General features: G+C 45.9%; 2 protein-coding genes across 4 annotated transcripts in view; one reads left to right on the top strand and one right to left on the bottom strand.

The window, feature by feature from the left end:
* The window catches only part of MNAT1 (MNAT1 component of CDK activating kinase), a 116,027-nt gene extending 108,237 nt beyond the window's left edge, over window positions 1-7,790 (bottom strand). Inside the window, exon 1 of the mRNA XM_056491879.1 lies at window positions 7,641-7,790. Within this exon, the coding sequence (XP_056347854.1) occupies window positions 7,641-7,729 (89 nt within the window). The 5' untranslated portion in view covers window positions 7,730-7,790. The remainder of the gene's footprint in view (window positions 1-7,640) is intronic.
* A 917-nt stretch (window positions 7,791-8,707) lies between these two features.
* On the top strand, window positions 8,708-19,955 carry SIX4 (SIX homeobox 4). Of its 3 annotated transcripts, none has more exons than XM_056491874.1 (4): window positions 8,708-9,124; window positions 9,221-9,774; window positions 11,117-11,805; window positions 14,171-19,955. In XM_056491874.1, the coding sequence occupies exons 1-4, from the start codon at window positions 8,939-8,941 to the stop codon at window positions 14,965-14,967; spliced, it is 2,226 nt and encodes a 741-aa protein (XP_056347849.1). In that variant the 5' UTR covers window positions 8,708-8,938; the 3' UTR covers window positions 14,968-19,955. The 3 variants fall into 3 exon arrangements, 2 of the variants coding, with proteins under 2 accessions (XP_056347849.1, XP_056347847.1); XR_008840552.1 differs by having other exon boundaries at window positions 8,718-9,774; window positions 14,171-15,305; window positions 15,400-19,955; XM_056491872.1 differs by having other exon boundaries at window positions 8,716-9,774.
* The last annotated feature ends 260 nt before the right edge of the window (window positions 19,956-20,215 follow it).

Genomic DNA, 20,215 nt, shown 5'->3' on the forward strand with positions numbered 1-20,215 from the left:
TCTTCTTCTGAGGAAGCAGACAGGCTTTGATTGTGCAATTACTTCAATCAAGCATCAGTTAGTCTCACAGTAGATATGACAAAAATCAGTAAAAACCTCCCTGATGTATCTCCCAAGTCACACAGAAGAAATTAGGAGAATTCTCTCCAGGTAGAAATTACTGGGAATGAAATACACTTACATAGCTTTCATTACTTATCTCCCCAAAGCAAAGTAGGCATTTTCAAGACCCCACCAAGTTCCTGTTCAGGTTGAGATTTTCAACTGCATGTAGTCCCAATCTGCTTTAATCCACCAAGATTATTCATACTTTTCATACAAGCAAGGATTTATCATCCAGGAATCTAAGCTGAGGTGTGATATGGTAATAACAGCAAAAAAACAAGCCTTAGAGACAAAACAGAACACTTGCTCTCCCAGACAAGCCAACTTTTAAAGCATGCAGCTTCACAAAATGGTTTAAAAAGCCAATTTAATATTGTGTCATAGGAAGGTCCTTCCTTCCACCCTATTCCTACCTCATTTGTAGACACAGACTCCTACAGATGACCTTGCACCACCTCTGACATCTGACTAACCATTCACAAGCCACTTCAACATGCTAGTTCTGCACAAACACCATTAACTGAACAAAAAAAGCTCATTTTCTGCCAGGTTAGCAAACTAGATCAGCTTCTGCAAGGGTCTGGTAAGTACCAAAGCCTGGAGGCTCTTTTCTTTGTGCCTGCTGCCTGCTCACAAATCTTGAATCCACACTTCCATGGCTAAACCAGCACACTCATACTTGTTTGTGCTCCAAAGCCCACACACCACTTTTTTTGGCCTAAAAATCATATATATCACAGCCAACCTTTATGTTTACAAATGACAGCCCTGAATCATTGTCCTTGTATATCTTGCATTCAAGGTATTTTCTTTAGAAAAAAAGCTTGCCAAATAAAATTCAGATGCATATTTAAGGCCCCCTAATTCCCATATACTCAAATTAAAAGTTACAGGTCTGACAGATCTTCACTGCCTACCTCTAGTTTAGGCTTCCTCACTCAAAGTCACTTGGCTGAAATACAGTTTTATGTTATTTTCCACAGTCTCCAGGGCTTCCCCCCATCCTAGAAGAAAGGCATTTTCTTGAACCACACTGCAGAGAAGAATGCAGCAGGAAGCCAAGCCATCCTTTCACTTGGAAGGCTTTAAACAAGAAGATTCCAAACTGTTTTCCAACAAGTCCAGCCCCACACACTGGCATAAGACCCCAATTCCCCTGAATTCACCAGGGATGTTCCTACTTCTACCTCCCAGGGAATTTGACAGCCACAAAACTCCAAAAGCTTCTGACATTAAAATAAACACACAAAGAATGAAACCTCTATTTCTTCATCTCAGCAGCCGTTAACACTGCAATTAGAGCTCTCCAAGGATGCACTTCCCCCCTAATGAATCCCTGGAAACACCCTAACAGGGTGCAGGGCAGATTAGAGAATCCCCACAACAAAACTTGGTGAATTGATGTCTCCCCTGAGCAACACAAAGCTGGGCCTAGAGACAGTAACCTTTTTTACACTGCCTTCATTTTGAAGCCTTATTAACAAATTAAATGAGAAATAAATACACCTCCCTCAGGGAACACAAGAAAAAAATCCCTACATTTTAGTAAGGAGCCCAGACACCTTTCCATAAGTCTCCTGAAGACAGGAAAGAGACCAGAAAAGCTTACAATAAAGCAAGTTCATCAACTACCATCAAAGACTGTGGCAGTACACAAACAAACCCCAAACCACCCAACTGGCAGCAGCTGAAATTGAGCTCCTCAGTTTTCTGTGGAGGCTGCTCTGGTCCCTGAGCCTTTGTCTCCCAGAGATGTCAGTCTTGGAAAAGACACTTTGCCAAGACAGCACAACAGCTGGCATGACACTGGGGAAGAAAAGGAGTCTTTGCTTTTGCTGGTCTGCAGACACTCACATTTCCTCTCTCTATAAACCAGGATGGCTCACAGGTAGCTGGAGCATCAGGACTGACTTCTAACAAGAGCTTTACATACCAGTTTCCTTCCTCCTCCCTATAAAAGGCAGTGGGATAACAAAGGCAAAGCAGCAGTCCCACTTAACTACCTCTTTTAAACTACCTCTTACCTTTTACCTAACATTTTTGTCTCTCCTCTTGAAGACCATATGGTCCAAGTTTACAGCCAAGAATAAATCTCTTTACCTACTCCTGTTTGCAGTAACAACCTTAACGTTCTTTTAATGCAGGTTTGGGTGGATGCATTTCCTCTCCTCTTTATGTAAGTAAATCAGTGGGATATGCTTAACCTGCCTCCTAAAACTCAACACAGGCCATGAAATCCAAGCAGGCAGAGTAAAAGATAATTCATGGTCTCAAGTGAAGCCAGGTGGATTACAACTCCATTGGCAAGCATGCACCCAGCATCTGCATGCTTAGAAAAGACTTCAGAAATTGTCTAAATAACCAAAAACTGTCATGCATGCATGACGGATTTTGAATATAACTCCTGAGTGAACTTCTAAAAGAAAGCAAAGCCATCAGTGCACCTTAGAAACTAATGCATTAGAGAACTTTAATCAAGCATTGTTCCATAATTAGACACACTTTTCCCTGCACAAGTCTTTTTAAAGCCAAGTATCTGATGCCTTGAACCTCTGCTATACTTAAGAAAATAAACTTTAAAAGACATTCATTATTCTTGAACTAAGCATTTCCTTACTAAGTCCCATCCTAGAACAACTTTTAACTGCTAATTTATCATCCTCCCTCCCAGTGACAGGGAAGATTTATAGTGGAAAGGCTTATTTAACATTACTCTGATGCCAAAAACATATGGTGTTACACTTTTGGTGATATTGGTCAAGAAGCAATAACCAAGGAAAACCAACTACTAAGAAATAAACCCCAAAACATCCATTCCCACCATTGTAAGGCTTGGCAAGATTCTATTGGAATAAACAGCAGTGGAATCCCAAGCTGAAAGCTGTTTATAAAAAGCCAAATGTCTGATTTCATCCTCTTGCAGCCACCTGCCTATCCCTTATCTGCACTGCAGCACTGCTGTGCTTATCAGCACTCTGATCCCACTCTGCCATGAGCACACTCCAGAGCCCCACTGCCCATGGGAGAACTGACCATGCCAAACCTGCAGCATTAGGAGAAAGCCACTGCGAGTGTTCTAACATAGGGTCAAGCCACTGACATGGGCAGAGATGCAAAGGATGAGGGACAAATGCTACCTGATGCCAAAATCCAGAACCAATCTGCTAGCAGAGTCAAGGTCACAGTAAGCAAAGAGATGGGAGGCCAGCACAGGGACCTTCACACATAGCATCTACTTCAGATAAGATTTAAATTAATGAAGTGAGGAAGAGGAGAAGAGTGAACAGCCAAACCTCCAAAGCAGAGGATTTCATAGCAAGAACCTTCACTGCAGCCATCTGCCAAAAAAGAAAGAAAAAAACAGGACATCTGTTGCCCAACAAGTTCTCTTATAGTTTGAGGTGTGTTTTTTATATAAAAGGTTAAGAAGAAAAAAAAAAAAAAAAAAAAAGGGGGAAAATAAACCATGATAAAAGGAATGGCTCTTCTAATTTCATTCTAATCAGAGGGCAAGAACAACCTAAGAACATGAAAGTGGAAACAAGATGGCTGACAGACAGCATAAGAAGACAACTCTCATAGTTTCTCAGAAGAGAAAACAGAGTCACAAAATGTATAAAATGAACTCATGGTAAAACCACAAGTTTCTGAAACCCAGATGAAATAAAGATCTGAAGCTTACTGACAAATCATCTCATCTAAGTAAAGACTGAGATATTTTAAAATTCAAGCTATTTTGCACAAGCACAAATCACATCACTGGAAGTCACTTCATTATGTGAACAGCACAGTTGACAGAACAGGAAAGATCAGGGCTTTAGGAAAGAAACTACCAGGAGGCAGCACTGAAGGTAAAATGAAAATGTTCCTTCAGAATGCCTGCAATGCAAGAAAGCACAGCTGAAGCAGGAGCGCATTAACCCACTATTCAATGAGAGGGAAAATCTCTAACAGATGATGCCAAAGCACTTGGGGCATTTTCTGCATCAATCTCAGTAAGATGGATTAGCTGGCTAATGTAACTCATAGCACAGCAGAAGGAGCAGGAGCCCAGGCTAGAACTGGGAAATGCATTACAGCAACTGCTCCAAAGCTCCCGAGCCAGCAAAGCCACGGCTCTGAATTTTCCATGCAGATTTATCGGCACACTTCAAACGAAAAGCGCCATAAAGGCAATGTGCTTCTGCAGACAGCTTAATGAGCTTCCATAAACCCACGGACGTGTAGTCCATAAACCTGTGGACTACATCCAGGGGTTACAGCATTAGGAGTACTTCAGGTTTTCAGATCTGCTAGGTGTAATCTTTACCCTTTGAAAACTGACAAAAGTAGTTTTGGATCATCTCTGCTCTCTGCATTAAGTTCCAACAACCTAAAGAAGGACTAAAGCACCTGCCTCCAAAGAACAGGAAACAAGTACACAGGAAAACACAGACCAGAGTCAGGTTTACCACAGATACTGGGAAGATGCCAAAATAATCTGAGAAAAAAACCTTAATCTTCTGCACATTTCAGATAACAGAACAGATGAGATTCAACACACAATTTCTTAGGAACAAATGGTACCAAAGGAACATCATTCCCTCCAATGACACAGTAACAATATAAGCAGTAAAACAGCAACTACAGGCAATATAGTTTTGGTTTAACTAGACTTTTGACACTCTGAAACTGACAGTCATATAATCTAAACAAAAGCGGAACATACTGAAGTACTCGAGGTGATTAGAAACCCACACCCAGAGATAAGCTATCACTGTTTCAGTCAGAGAAAATTGGTAGCAAGCCCATTCACATGGCTCTAATCTTTTCACATTCTCCACTGTTACAGAAACTAACCAGGGGAAGAGTTATTTAGCAATGAACTTACTGCAGGCAACTTCACATTTTGCTCTGCTTCACTTGGATTTCTTATGGCCACAAGCAACAATTTCCAATATCTCCCAGACATTTTGTCCACAAACTACACATTGGAAAATATCAGAATGTTAACAGAGAATAATCTCAGACAGTTTAAAAGCTTGGATGGAAGGTCTCAGAATCCAAAGTCACTTGAAGCAAGTGCAAAAGTCACCTGAAGTAACAAGTTCTTTAACAGATCAAAAAGATAATAATAATCATCTGCACAACATAACATGGAAAGCAAGCTTGAATTCTGTTCTGCCCACAGATTATGCTGGGTCCTAAAGTGCTAAAGAATACAGGGCTAATGGTCAACATAAATCAAATGTATCACCAAAAAAACAAACAAACAAAAAAAAAAAACAAAACAAAACAAAACAAAAAAACCAAGATCCATCATCCTGCCTGGATAAAATGCAGATATGTAAAAAAAACAAAATAATTTTAACTCTGGCTGTTGTACTAATGACTGAGATGGAACACCATGTCCATTTCCAATAAAATGCAAATCAAGTGGAAAAAGCCTAATAAAATCCAGTAAGAATAGCCCCCAAGTGTAGCAATAACAAAAAAAAAATATTAAAAATCACTGAAAAGAGGAGACTGAAACAATGGGATTTCTTCAGAGTGAAAAACACCAAAGAGAACGCCCTCAAAATATTCCAGACATTTCTACAAAAGAGAAGTAATAAAGAGTTCACAAGTGTATAAAACTCACAGTGGAGTTCTTAAATGCTTCAATTATAGCAAATAAATCTAGATTGGAAATTAGGAGTAGCATTTTCAATGGTAAGAACTGCAAAATATCAAAATAGATCGCCTAAGGATAAATCTCCATCAGAAACTTATGTTAGCTCATTTACTTTGGGAGCTAATTAAACATTCCTTCCTTGTGACTGAATTATGGTGAATTTATGAGAACAAGTGTAAATTACCTCCTTTCATTCACAGGTGGGTCATCTGAGCTTCCAGTTTCTAGACGAGTTACTATGGAAATTTATTAACCATTACTAAGAAACAGCTTCCAGCAGGAAGGCTTTGTAACACTCTATGGAAACAATAATGGAGAAGTGGCACACTTGAACCACATCGAGATGGAGGGTCCTTAATTACAACAAAAACAAACCCAGAGATATTACTCTGCAACAGAGATGCAAACAAGAGCTGAGGGAAGCAGAGGCAGCCCTTGTGCAGAAACAAGAAGCAAGACCAGAACATCTACCCCAAACACGGTGTCAGCAACTGCACCCAATAAAGGAGAAAACACCATTAATTTTCTCAAGCAAAACTTAGCTGGAAAAAAAAATAAAAAAATAAAAAAAATAAAAAAAAGCCCAAAACAACTAAGAACCAGTGCAGGAGAGCAAACTGAGACATGCTGTCCTCTGCTGGAAGCGGCTCTGGAAGAGCCTGAAAGCACATCAGGACCACTTTGATCTTTGGTGAATGCAAGATCGAGGCATCACTTTACACCCGCACAGCTTTGCCTAAATGGGGCTGCTGCCTTTGGGACTCCAGCACTGCTGTCACCAAAGGAACAGTCCTGAGGCCACCTCTCCTACACCACCACACCTTCCTGGCAACAGAAGTGCTTGCAGGAGCACAGAGAACAGGAGCAGGGAACAGAATGAAAATTAACACTTTTTTTCCTAAAACAATAAGATAAATCCTTTCTTGTAGTTGACTTCCTTCATCCTGTTCACTAAAAACAATGTACCAAGGCAAGCAAAAGCTCTTAGGCTGTACCTTTTCAATGCAATTCACAGTTAGTTCAAACATATACACATCACAGGAAAAATGACAAGACAAGAATAAAAAATATAGAAAGGGCTGCTGCTGCAGTACTGGATTTTTGTGGTGCACATCCAGAAAGAATTCTGGAAAGAATTCACATTGCAACCTTTCCACATTAACTAAGGATGGTGTCCAGATCTGAAAGTGAATGAGTTCAGGCTATTTGTGACTTAAATCAGCAAGAACCAGCTCTGGATACTATCTAAGGGTTGAGTTTTGGGAGAAAAAGGAAAAAAAACAATCACTGTTCTTGGGGAAAAAAAAATAAAACAGAAAAAGAAAAAAACACGAATGAGTTAAGACCACCATCAGCACAGGTTCGCAAGAGGATTTTCCAACATTTAAACCAACACCAAACCTTTAGCAAAGCACTCTTCATTCAACAGAATTAACATTAAAAGAATACATCAAAACGCCTTTTTTCTTTACTACTCGAGCACAGTTTTAAACCAGAAATGTTTACTCCATAGGAAATGTGTTTTTCCCTGCGTTTCCGCTTCGCGCCCCGAAGCGCCGCGGGACAGGAGCGTGTCCCGAACTCACGCCGTGTCCCGGGGGTTCCTCCCGCTTCCCCCGGGAACTTCCCTGCGGAGAAAGGAGAAGGCACCGGGGGCAGCAGGTCAAACCCAGACCGGAGCCACCCGGGCTGACACGGACCCTCCGGGGGAGGAAAGGGCGGCACAGCGGCCGGAGCCGCCCCGCAAGCACCGCTCGGCTCTGGCGGAGCCGGTGCCGCCCGCACCCCGGACCGGCGGGGGGAGCGACCCCTGCCCCAGGCCCCGCAGAGCGGCCGGGGCTCCGCACCGCGCCCGCTGCCCCCGGGGCCCGGCGCCACTCACAGCGTGTGCCCGCAGACGTTCACCATCAGCTTCAGGGAGGGGTTGCGGTACTTGGTGGTCTTGCACCGCGGGCAGCCCAGGTCGTCCATGGCCGCCTCCCGCTCCCCTCCCTCCTCCCGCCGCGCCTTCCGCCTTCCGGTGCCGCCGCCAAACGGCCCCGCCGCCGCCCGGCGCCGCCCCGCGCGTTCCGCACGCGTCCCGGCCCCGACACCGACACCGCCCGCCCGAGCGGGAACGAGCCCGGGCGGCAGCGGGGCTGGGCTGTGTGGGGCCCGGAGCTCCGGCTGCAACAGGGGGACACAGCGGACACTTGCCCATGGATAACCAACAGGAACCACAGAACCCATTACTTCGGGAACGACCCCCGCGGCAACCGGACCATGGCACTAAATGCCACGTCCAGTCTACCCTTAAACGCCTCCAGGGATGGTAACTCCACGGCCTCCCCGCACAGCCCATTCCAATGTTTAATCACGCTTTCTGCGGGAAATTCTTTCTTAATTGCCAGTCTAAAGCTCCACTGTCGCAGCTTAAGGCTCTGTCCCCTCACCCTGTCGCTGGTAGCCCGGGAGCAGAGCCCGACCCCCACCTGGCTACAGCCTCCTTTCAGGGAGTTGCAGACAGTGATAAAGCCACCCCTGAGTCTCCTTTTCTCCAGGAGAAACACCGCCAGCTCCCTCAGCCGCTCCCCACGGGACTTGTGCTCCAGACCCTTTCCCAGCTCCGCTACCCTTCTCTGGACTCGCTCCAGCACTTCAATGACTTTCTTGAAGTGAGGGGCCCAGAAGCGGACACAACAAAACTCCCTCAGCCTCAGTAACAACAGCACCGGGAGCGTTTTAACCCTTCCCCTTCCAGGGAAAGCCGCAGGTGACGGGGCCGCCGCTTCCCGGGGGCTCCAGGTGGAGATGGGGGGGGAACGGAGAGAGGAGCGCGGCCGCTTGATTGACGGTTGCCATGGAGACGCCGTAGCCCCGCCCTCCCGGCACGGCGCAGCCAATGGGCGGGCGCGGCCGGGGCAGCGGTGGGCGGGGCCACATAGTCTTGCGGCGGGTGCGGGAGTCGCGGCGGGGGGAGCGGCGGAGCGCGGCCGGGATACAGCAGCGATCCCGGATGGTCACTGCGGGGCCGGGGGAAACCTGATCGGCTAGAGCAGGAGGAGGAGAAGAGAGATAGGAAGGGGGGAGAGGAGGAGAAGGGAACGCGGGGGGGGGGGAGGGAGGAAGGAAAAAAAAAATCCATAAGAAAAAAAAGAAAAGGAGAAAAAAAAAAAAAAAAAAAGGAAAACAAACCGAAACATGTCTTCTGCCTCCCCCGCCACGGACGACATCGTGATCGCGGTAGAGATCAAGGAGGAAAATGTGATGGAAATGCTCTCCGAAGCCCCCGACGGGCCCGCGCCGCCGCCCCCTCCCGCCGCTGCCCCGTTCCCCATGGAGCATGCAGGCTCCGCCGCCGCCGGCGAGGAGGGAGCCGCGGAACAGGTACTGCTCCACACGGAACTCCTGGCCAGGAATCACCACGCTGCCTCCTCTCCCTCCTCCTCATCTTCTTCTTCCTCCTCATCCTCCTCCTCGCAGACCCCCCTGGCTTTCTCCCCGGACCACGTCGCCTGCGTGTGCGAGGCGCTGCAGCAAGGTGGGAACCTGGACCGCCTGGCCAGGTTCCTGTGGTCTTTGCCCCCGAGCGATCTGCTACGTGGCAACGAGAGCCTGATGAAAGCCCGGGCGCTGGTGGCTTTTCACCAGGGCATCTACGCCGAGCTCTACAGCATCCTGGAGAGCCACAACTTCGACTCCTCCAACCACCCGCTGCTGCAGGAGCTCTGGTACAAGGCTCGCTACACCGAGGCGGAGCGAGCTCGGGGCAGACCCTTGGGGGCGGTGGACAAGTACAGGTTGCGGAGGAAATACCCCCTGCCCAGGACCATCTGGGACGGCGAGGAGACGGTCTACTGCTTCAAGGAGAAGTCCCGCAACGCGCTGAAGGAGCTCTACAAGCAGAATCGATACCCCTCGCCCGCCGAGAAGCGCAACCTGGCCAAGATCACCGGGCTGTCCCTCACCCAGGTCAGCAACTGGTTCAAGAACCGCAGGCAGCGGGACCGCAACCCTTCCGAGACCCAGTCCAAAAGGTGAGGGAAAACTTTTTCCTCCCCGCCCCCTCTCCCGCCTGCCTTTCCCTCTCCCGGCTCTTTCTTCCCTTGCAAACATGGCGCTTACCTTCGGTGCGCCTCGTCCTCCCCTCCTTCCTCCTCCCCGCTCCCTCGTTCCCAACACACCCACCCGGCCCGGGTGTGCGAGGCGGCGCGGGGAAACTTCCCAGCCCCGCCGGCCCGCGCTCCCGGGGGAGCTCCCGGCGCGGAGGAGCCGCGGGGCGGACTCCCGGGAGGGGACGGCACGGGGGTGTTTGTTTCCCCCCCACCAGCTCCTTGTTTTTATTCAATTGTCGCGCCTGACAGAGTTAATCATTGACGGCCGGAGGACGCGCGGGGTCCCGGCGCTCCTTCTGTTTTGAAACCTGACTCGGGAGCGGGCCGGGCTCGGGTTTCAGCGGGGGAGCGGGGCCGGTTCCCGGGGCTCCCGGCCGCGCCGCGGGGCGGGAGAGGAGAGCGGCCCCGGCCCCGCTCCGCCCGCGGCCCGGGCTCGGCTCCCCCCGCCCCGGGCAGGTGGAGGTGACCTCCCCGCTCCCGCCCCCCGCCTTCCTCCGGGAAGGGACGGGAACGGGGGGAGAAAGCGCGGGGAGGAGGGGGGAGGAAGGGAGCGGGGAGAGAAGGAGGGAAAGCGGCCGGCGGAGGGGGCCCCAAGGCATTTCTCAACCAAGGGCGCGATTGTGCCGCCGCGGCCCCTCTCCGCGGGACACATCAAAGGGCGAGGGGGGAGGGAGGGGAGAGCGACCGAAAAATGCAGCCGAGGGCGGACCAGTCAGCGAAAAAACCCGGCGCAGCCCCGGGCGGAGGCACAAAGGCCGCCCCCCATCCCTCCGTCCCTCCCCCCGGCCGCCGGGCACGGCCGGAGGTGCCTCCGGGGGCGGCGCGGGCCGGGGTCCCCCCCTTCCCCCGGGCCGGGCCGGCAGGCTGAGCCCGGAGGGTCCGGCGGCGCTTCCCGGCCTTGCCGCACATCCCAGCGCTTCGTTGCCAAATGGCCGCGGCCGGTCTCACACGTGTGGACACCCCGGGCCGGCGCAGAGGGGCCCACGCAGCCCTCTTCGGTCGCCGGGGTGGAGGAATTTATTTACAGCTCCATAACCCAGTCTGTAAAGTTTCTCCTTTGGCGAGTGTTTGATGTGTTCTATTCTAAGAAACTTCTTCCCTTGGCTTTAATATTCTTTTAAAGTGACTTGTAAAGGTAAAACAAAAAAAAAAAAAACTTCTTGGAAACTCTCACATAGTTATGGTAAAGCAAGAAGTTCCCCTTGGTGCAAAGATCCTGGTGCACTGTAGTAATGCAATGTCATCTCTCCATCTTTTCCCATAGCGAGTCAGATGGCAACCCTAGCACAGAAGATGAATCCAGTAAGGGGCGGGAGGATTTATCTCCCCATCCACTCTCCAGCTCCTCCGACAGCGTTACCAGCCTCACCCTTCCCGGCCACATGGAACCTGTCTACATGCAGCAGCTTGGAAACACTAAAATAGCCTTGAGCTCGTCCGGTGTCTTGTTGAATGGGAACCTCATGCCTGCCAGTACCTCTCCTGTCTTCCTCAATGGTAGCTCGTTTCTTCAGGGACCCAACAGTGTCATACTCAATGGACTCAGCGTGGGCACTTCGCAGACTGTTACCTTAAACTCGCCCAAAGCCGCGTCCAGCGTGGTGAGCAACGGGGTGTCCATCACTGACATACTGTCATCGTCATCATCAGAAGATGTTAAAGACTTCAAACTCCTTCAGGCTTCAGTCCCCAATGCCACAGCAGCCTTCAGCCCTAGCAACATCCCAGTCACTTTCCCAGGATTGATACCGAGCTCAGAGGTGAAAAGGGAAGGCGTAGAAACTGCTGCTTCTCAGGATGGAGGCTCCGTAGTTACTTTTACTGCTCCTGTCCAAATAAACCAGTATGGCATTGTCCAGATCCCCAATTCAGGAACAAATGGCCAGCTGCTGAACGGAAGCATTGGTTTTTCTTCTCTGCAGCTGCCTCCAGTTTCTGTGGCAGCTTCACAAGGTAAAAGCTTTGCCTCTTGCAGTAAGAGGTATTGGAAAAAGTTGGAATCAGGCACACTTAGCATTTTAGAAGCTCAGCTATGGCCACACACAGAACATCAAATATTACTGTTTGCCTCCCTTTATAGTGGGTTATGCTTGTGGGCTGACTGTTAGATGAGGCTGAGCTCCTCTGTTAAGAGCATGGAAGGAGGTCTGGTAATTTACACCCCTTTCATCTCATGCTGTTCACAGAAGTCTGTGATATGAGTCTTCACTAATATCTGTAAATTTTACATGTTTCAGTAATTCAAAATATTCCCCATTTGCCACCGAATTCTTTTAATGAGAAGGTTCATAAGAATGAAAATTATGGCAGCTGGAAATTGTTACAGTTGTTGTTCTTGTGGTGGTTGTTTTGGTTTTTTGTTTTTTTAACTAAGACATTTCACAAAAATACATTTTGAATTACTGTAGACATAACAAGACCAAGCAGTTGCTTGTACATTTTCTGTTCCATAATTAAGAAAGATTAAACTTGAGGGAAACAATAGAAGTAAGCACTAGCTCGTAGATATAAAATGTGAGGTTCTTTGGATAAAACTTCCCTCAGTCCAAGGGAAATATGTCATCACAGGTTCATGTGCCAAGTGTGCAGGCTCCTCCCCAAGTTTGCTTTAGAGTTGGTCTTAATGTACCATAGTCTGAATCTTGCAGCTGGCCAGGAAGAATCCCAGGGAGCACAAACCTAGTTCTGGATTCCTTTTTTGGAGCAGGTCAGTTAAAAAGCACAGTTGAACATCTTTGGTACTCATTGGCCACTTTGTCTTTGATAATGAAAATGATTAAGCTGGAATGATTCTTTCTAGTTTCAGGAGCTGTGGATACTATTATGAAAGTCAAATTGTGCTCGTGTGCTTCTTTGAATGTAATGTGCATAGGGTGTGAATTGTTCTTGCTGAAGCACAGGCAGGAACACTGAAGCTGTGCAACCGCATTTCAAATGGGTGCACAGTTTTAAGGTCCTAAAATGTGACGCTCACAGGCACTGAAAGTTACTGGCACATAGTTTAACCAAGATTAAAGAGAGAGGACCTTTAGTCTGAATGCCACCTGTAATTACTAAAGCCACTTAATCCACATGCTCCAAGGCATAAACTAACCCAGCAAAGGTGAGAGGAAGTTCTGTCCTTTTAAGTATTGTAGGACTATTGTGTTTGAAAGTCCTAAAATTCATAATAAGCTGTTCTCTGACCATTTTCCCCATTGTTAAAAACACTGCCCACTGGAGAGTGATCCACCATATCTTTGATACAGAAAAAAGTTCTGGTTTTCTTGGATAGATAGCTGGCTGCCTATTCCAAGTGAAGCATGCTGCAGGCTATTTCAAATAAACCAGTAAATAATACTGACAGGTAACTTCAAGTTACTTGGCTTTATTATTCTAGTTTACCCATGTGCATAACATCTTCGCAAAAATCATCACTGATTAACTGAAATTAATAGGGAACGAAGATATTCCCCATGTGAGAAATTCATCTTTGGTGCTGTTCTAAAATATTCAGCTGTGTCTAACTGTAGTCTCTCATAATTAAACTGCTTTTGAGAAAGAGAGGTGTTCCAAGTGGGACTCCATCCCAAGAGCCAGTGTTTCTTATTTTAGGAATTACCATAATGACAGCTGACATGGCACATCTAGTGAAAACAACTTCAGGTCATCTCTGGCCACCTCTTCTTGCTTTGGCTCACTACAACATCACACGAGCAGTGCCATGGCTTTTAGCAAGGGCAGGCAGTGCTGGGTGACTTTTCACAGCATGGTGGATGTGATAGGATTAGAATTTTAGAAAAACATGATAAGGCAAGGTGAGAGGGAATAGAGCTGAGTGCTTGAGGATTACCTAGTTAGGCCAATAGAAATTACTGGTTTTTCGTGTTTTCTGTGCAGGTTCTGCCCAGCAGTAGTGGATTTCATGTGACGTGTCTCCAGTTCCCACACACAAGCTGTAGTCTGTCACTGAACTATCTTTAATAGCTTTTCATGCTTCTATTCTTAGATGGAAATTGAGTGGTGGCAACTAGTGAAGGCCAAAGCACATTCATTTTAGTCACATGGCTGGGGACTGTTTGCCCCTTAATGAGAGTCTGAAAGATACCTAATCTAATAGAGCAGAAACTTTTTATTTAAACTTTCTGGAAGCAACTTCTATTAACAGCATTGATTTCTTTGCACCAAGTTTTCTCTCACCTGCTACAAAAATTGCTTTTCAGTGTTGCGTGAAATATTAGTGTGTATGTATACTGCAAAGGTAAAGAAAAAAACCAGGACTGCATAACTCTGCCAGCTGTAATCTCTGTTTTCTTTTCTTCTGCTTCCCTTTCCCTAGGTAATGTTTCAGTAAACCCCAGCACATCTGATGGAGCAACTTTTACGACTGAATCTTCAACATTGCAGCAAGGAAAGGTTTTCTTCAGCCCCCTTGCTCCAAGTGCAGTGGTTTATACAGTTCCCAACTCGGGCCAGGCAGTAGGATCTGTCAAGCAAGAAGGACTGGAAAGAAGCCTGGTGTTTTCTCAGTTGATGCCAGTCAGTCAGAACACACAACTGAACGTCAACATGTCTTCTGAAAATATATCCAGTGCAGGACTCCAGTCCCTGGCCTCCTCGTTAGTGAATGTAACACCCTCACATAATTTCTCCCTCACACCACCAACTCTTTTAAATGCTGCAGAACTGAGCTCTGGTATCTCAGAGAGCCAGTCCATGTCCTCACCTGTGACCAGTACCTCTACAGTGATATCTATCAGCAACAGTAACTATGCAACCCTTCAGAACTGTCCCCTCATCACCAGTCAGGATCTGTTGTCCATTTCCACAGCACAGCCCGTGCTTGGAGAAATAGTTTCAACAAGTGGAGACCGTGTCAGCCAGCCCCCTGCACAAGTGCACCAGGATTTTGGCAGAGAGCACAGGTTGGTTCTGCAAGCTGTACCTGATGTCAAAGAGAATTTCTTACCTAATTCTGAGAGTAAGTCAACTGGCAATTTAATGATGCTGGATTCCAAATCTAAGTATGTTATGAGTAACATGGTTGACACAGTATGTGAAGAACTGGAAACGGACAAAAAAGAACTTGCCAAACTGCAGACAGTTCAGATGGATGAAGTTATGCAAGACTTGTAACTTCTTTTTTCTCTTGCTTTCTGTTTTAATAGATAAGTCTCCTGTTGAGTCCCTAACAAACACCGAGTGGGGTGTTTGTGGGGTTTTTTGTTTGGTGGGTTTTTTTTCATTTAAAGAAACCAGAAGAACATTTAAGTGGTCTGAATCAATGTACAGAGGAATCTCCAGCAATGGAATGAGGTTGCCACGCTTGGTTTGCATGCAATATTCTCTTTTAAGCAGATTAAAGGAGAAAGGAAGTGGCCAGGGCAAGTACTGAGGAATGGGTACAGGTTTGGCTACCAGATACTACCCTGAAAATTTAACTAGACTCTCCATAGTACAACATACTCTTAACAGTAAGTATACACTCCTAGCTTCAGATGGAAAACAAAAATCTCACTCCAAAATGGTAGAAAAAGTGCAGTCATTTTTTTTTCTGTTTACTTCCAGTCCATGGGCATTGAGAGATTTCTAAGGAGCTCCAGACGATACCTCTCCGGCTACTTTTATGTTGTTTGAGGTTAAGAAACAAAACAAAATCATAATACTGTTACTGGTATGTTTGCTTTTTTTTCCAGCAGACTTGCATTCAAACCAAAAATCTCACATCAATCATGTACAGGTTTCTAAATGCTACAGCTAGCATTTCGTCAGTGCACCAGAAAAGGCATCGTTTGAAACTCTAATTATGCAATTCAGAAGCTTTCTATCCAGTATGAATGTAAATATTGTTTCAGTTCTTATAAAGGAGACTTTTTTTTTAATTAGTACAATGGATTTTATTTATGGTTTATGTTCCCTTTCACTTTAGACACAATGCATTGAAAAGGAAAACGTTTTCTGGCTGTTTAATTTATTTTATTGTTTGAGCAGGAAGTAAGCGTAGTTATTTCTGACAAGGTTTTACTTTTTTGTAGTTTTTTTCAAGCAATAGACTGTAAAAGTAAAATGTTAACCACACTGAAACTAGAAAATTAATTCCCAGTCTCACAAACCCAGGAGGTCACTGTTTCTACCCCCTCTGTCTTTGTGTTCAGGGTTTTTTTTTTGTTTGTTTTGTTAGTAATTTGCGAATTAGTTGAACACTTTTGTGTATTTTTTACAGAATTCCACGTGCCTTTCTTCCTTGTGGCCTTATCTTTGTTACTAAAGCACAGTGGCAGGAGGACTAAAAACACTGATTTGCAAATATCCGTCCTCAGGGCCAAATCCTGATGCCTTACTTCTGCAAGTAGACCCACTGACTTGGGTGCCCCTGCTTGCACGAGTAAGAAGAGGTTTTAAGAGTGTTTAGGGCTTGGTGGGTGACATTTCCTGGCAGTGCAGAGAGCCAAGGGTGGGTCCTGGTCCTTCTGCAGTGTGTCAGCAGGACAGGAGGGGTGTGCAGAGGGACCGCAGGGGAAGCTCTTGGCTCCAGCCTCAGGCAGATGAGCAGGAAAGGTTGGATGTGCAGGCTGAGGAAGGGAACCCCACATTTACACAGGCCCATTGGCCAAAGAGCCTGTGTGGTTGAGCAAGGCCCCCATCCAGGAGTGCAGCTGAGTGTGTATTTTTATATATCCCCCCAGGAAAAGCAGCCTGGGGGATGATGGTGGGAGCTGCAGCAGCTGTGGTCCATGCCTGGCTGGTGATGGGTACCCACACCTTTCTCCCTGAGGACAGCAGAAGCAGGTGGAACAGATCTTAAACTTTCCTCCTGAGGAGTTTTTGTAGCATGGAAAAGCACATCCTTTAAGCTTTAAAGTAATAATAAGAATTCAGATGTACAAAAATGACATGCTGTTAATCCTGGTGGGTTTGGTTTTGTTATATTTTATCATAATGTGAATATATACAGTAACTAAAGCATGTGTTCATCCTCATCAGGGGCCTGGTCCAAAGCCTTAGGAAGGCAATGGGAAATGTTTTCATAAGCTTCTGTGGGCTCTGAATCCGCCTCAGGACAAAACAATATCACTTGTAAAGGACAAAAAAATGGAAAAGTAGTTGAGGTGGCATATCCCAGTGTGTTTGTCTTGGTTTTAACTGGTTCCATGGAAAGCGTTTGGGGAATGAAGGTTTTTCCGTGAGCACGGCATCGGCATTCTCGTTGTAGTTTTGCACTATATTGTGTATTTTGCCAGCTTTTCTGTGGAACCTTGAGGCTGAGCTCTGTTGGTGAGCACTGGAGTCCACACTGTGAGCCAGGGTCTCCAGGGAAAAGAGCAGGGAGAGGGAAGAAGGAGGGGAGCACTGGCGGCTGTACGGAGCGGTCACGCTCCGCAGGCAGGAGCCCATCAGCAGTTGGCTGTCCCCACGTGCTCCCAGGCAAACAGGGTGTTTGAGGCAAGCTCTTTAAAGCAGAGATTATCACAAGCAGGACATGGAGCTGTATGTTCCCCTGGCACGACTTTCCCTGACGTTCCCGGGAGCTCCGCGTGAGCAGGGAATTGGATAGTGCAGAGTTCTCCTCGCTGCTCTGCTTGTTTATCTGTTTGCTGGGCCCCAGCGTGAGCAATCTGCTTCCCACCTCTTCTTCACCCATGTAGCTAAGATGGTGATGACAGTAGCAGTAGCTGTAGATGCTTTGCATGGAATCATTCAGCCATTGGGAAAACTAGAAATACCCTGTATCGCTGTCATTTTAATGGAGAATGTGTACTTGGCTCCGAAGGAGTTGAAGGTGAATTAACATTTGGTATGTGAGGCTCAGACTATATTTGGAGGCAAGCTAGGGAATATTTCACAGCAGTTGTTGGTGTGATCATCTCTCATAACTGAAGAGACTGTGGTGTTACAACAGTACCTGTTACTTTATTTTTAATTTTTCCTTCTTTGCATTCACTGTGTTACTGAGGCTCTGAATTCCATGGCTTTGTGGCACAGTTGATGTGAAAAACTGTGTATGTTGTTACAGTGGCACGTTTCTTGGAGTGTCTGGTACTTCTAATATGAGACTTCTCACTCTTCAGTGGGAGTGGAGGATGTACATAAAAGCAGTGTTTTGGGACAAAGTAAGATGAATCTAATCTAGTCTTCCAGATATCAAGTAACTTCTTATTATCTTTTACTCTTTCTTTCTTTCTTCCTTTCTTTCTCCCTCCCATTGAAAATAAGTGTCATTCCCTCCAGATAATGCAGTTATAACCTCATGTTTTCTGCAGGTACATATGCACAATGTAAAGACTCATTGCACGGTACAGTGTGTTTTAAATAGAAATTTGAATAAGTAGTTTTATTACAAGGGTAAGACTTTATTTTGTGGCCCTCAGGCAGGCATGCTCACTGCTCTCAATAGACAGTACTCAAAGCCCCAAAAAGTGTCCAGGGCCAGATCTTTGGCTGCTGTAAATAAGGCATTGCTCCACTGATTCCAAACCAAGGATTTTTACGTGGTGTTTAGGGGATTTGGATGCTGGTCTCCCACACATGAGAAGGCATTGAGTGTCCAAGTCCCACAGACAGCCCTTATTATCACATTCTGTTGTTTAAATGGAAGGTATGTCTACCTAGCATACACATTCCTTCTCTTTTCTCCCTCTCTGTTATGGATTAGAATAAAGGATCTTTTCGACTTCACATATGTTTGTAACTTTTAAGTCCACTGGAAATCTTACAGAAAACATTGCCAAATTCTACTGCTTTACTAGTCCCAGACTCAGCTTTGAAAAATATGCTTAAAGTTCAAGCAAATTCTTACAAAGCATGATGTTGAAAACCCCTCTCTTCTTTACTACTATAGATTAAAGCTGCCTCTGTTTCACCCAGAGTTTTGCAGAAAACCAGAAACACATTGAATTGAACGTTCTGTGTGGACTATTAGCAGCATTATCCCTGTGGTCTTACCTGCAAGGACATTTCAGCAATGTAAATCACACATATCTATTGGCCAGATCCTCAGCTGGGCTAAATTAACACATTTCCATTGGCTTTAATGTCCTTTGATGCCAGCTGGGAATATGGTCCTTTCATTTCACTCGTGTTAGGTCAGGGATGGATTTGGCCCAGTACACAGTGGCAGCACAAACCAGAGCACAAGGCTGACACTTGGCTAGAACCAAACAGTCACAGTCTATCCAAGCATATACCTCTTCCCATTTACTGCTTTCCCCTACCTGTGGATTCAGGAAGACTCATTCAGAAAGTGACTTCACCCAGAAGTGAGGCTGGAACTGTAGTTACTACTCTCAATCTGAGACTGATGACAGTAATGGACAGGTTCTGGCTTCAAATCCTGCAGAATCACCTCAGTAACAATTTTCAGTTAAATAAATCAGGGTGGAATTTGGCCCTGTGTGCACAGGAGCTTTTCATGCACATAGATTTCCAGTGTCTGTGCACTTTTCTTAACAAGGGCAGATGAACAAGAGGGTGCATCCCTCCAGTATCATGTGAAATATGTGTGCAGGGCTCTGGGGACATGAACTGCCCAGTGCTTGCAGTCGAGAAGAATGTCAAATAATGAAAAGGAATAGTAATTTTATAATTCTGGAAACAAAAATAATGGTATTTTTAAAAGCAAGGATGCCTGAAGTCTTCCTGTATCTCCTAGCAGTTATTATCTTGAAGGATATTTTATACCTTAGTTGTATGTTTCATATAATTTAAAACTTGCTTCTTAAATTTCTGAACTCAAGGAGGGGGTGAATCTTCTGGCTTTCAGGATTCACATTCAGAGGATGTTTGTTCTTTTGCTGCATGAACTGTTTGTCCAGAACTAACCAGTTATTTCTCCAATATGGGTTTTATTGTGCCTTACAACAAATATTAAATTTAAGCGGAATGTACGCGTTAGAGGAGGGAATAATCAAGAAGACTTTACTGCACTGTTAGGTGATGCTGCCCCAGAGTGTATCATCAAACATATCTGTGCTTAATTACCCAACCAAAGAGATCTAAAGTATGTATGTTTGTTGTACTGTAATAGGGGTTTGTGCCTGGACAATTAAGTGTTTTATTTGTATTCTGAGATGATGTGAACTTATTTTTCTAAACACTATACTGAATAAACTTTATATTTATACACATCTTGTGTAAATATTTCTGTTTGGATGTCATGTGGTGGCTTTGAATTTTGAGTTGGAAAAGCAATCTGAAGTAGAAACTTGGCTTCTAATGACTCATCATGAAAGGTGATGGCAACTTGGAACGCCTGTGCTTGCCAGGGATTTGATCTAAGCCCTCTGAGCAAGAATGAGACTTTCTGTTGACTTGAGGGGGTTTAGTCAGAATTCTAAAATACTGAATTAAAAACCATAAATCTTATGCCTCATATTGAACCTATTTG

Source organism: Oenanthe melanoleuca, chromosome 5 (assembly GCF_029582105.1).
Source record: "Oenanthe melanoleuca isolate GR-GAL-2019-014 chromosome 5, OMel1.0, whole genome shotgun sequence".
NCBI classification, from domain to species: Eukaryota; Metazoa; Chordata; class Aves; order Passeriformes; family Muscicapidae; genus Oenanthe; species Oenanthe melanoleuca.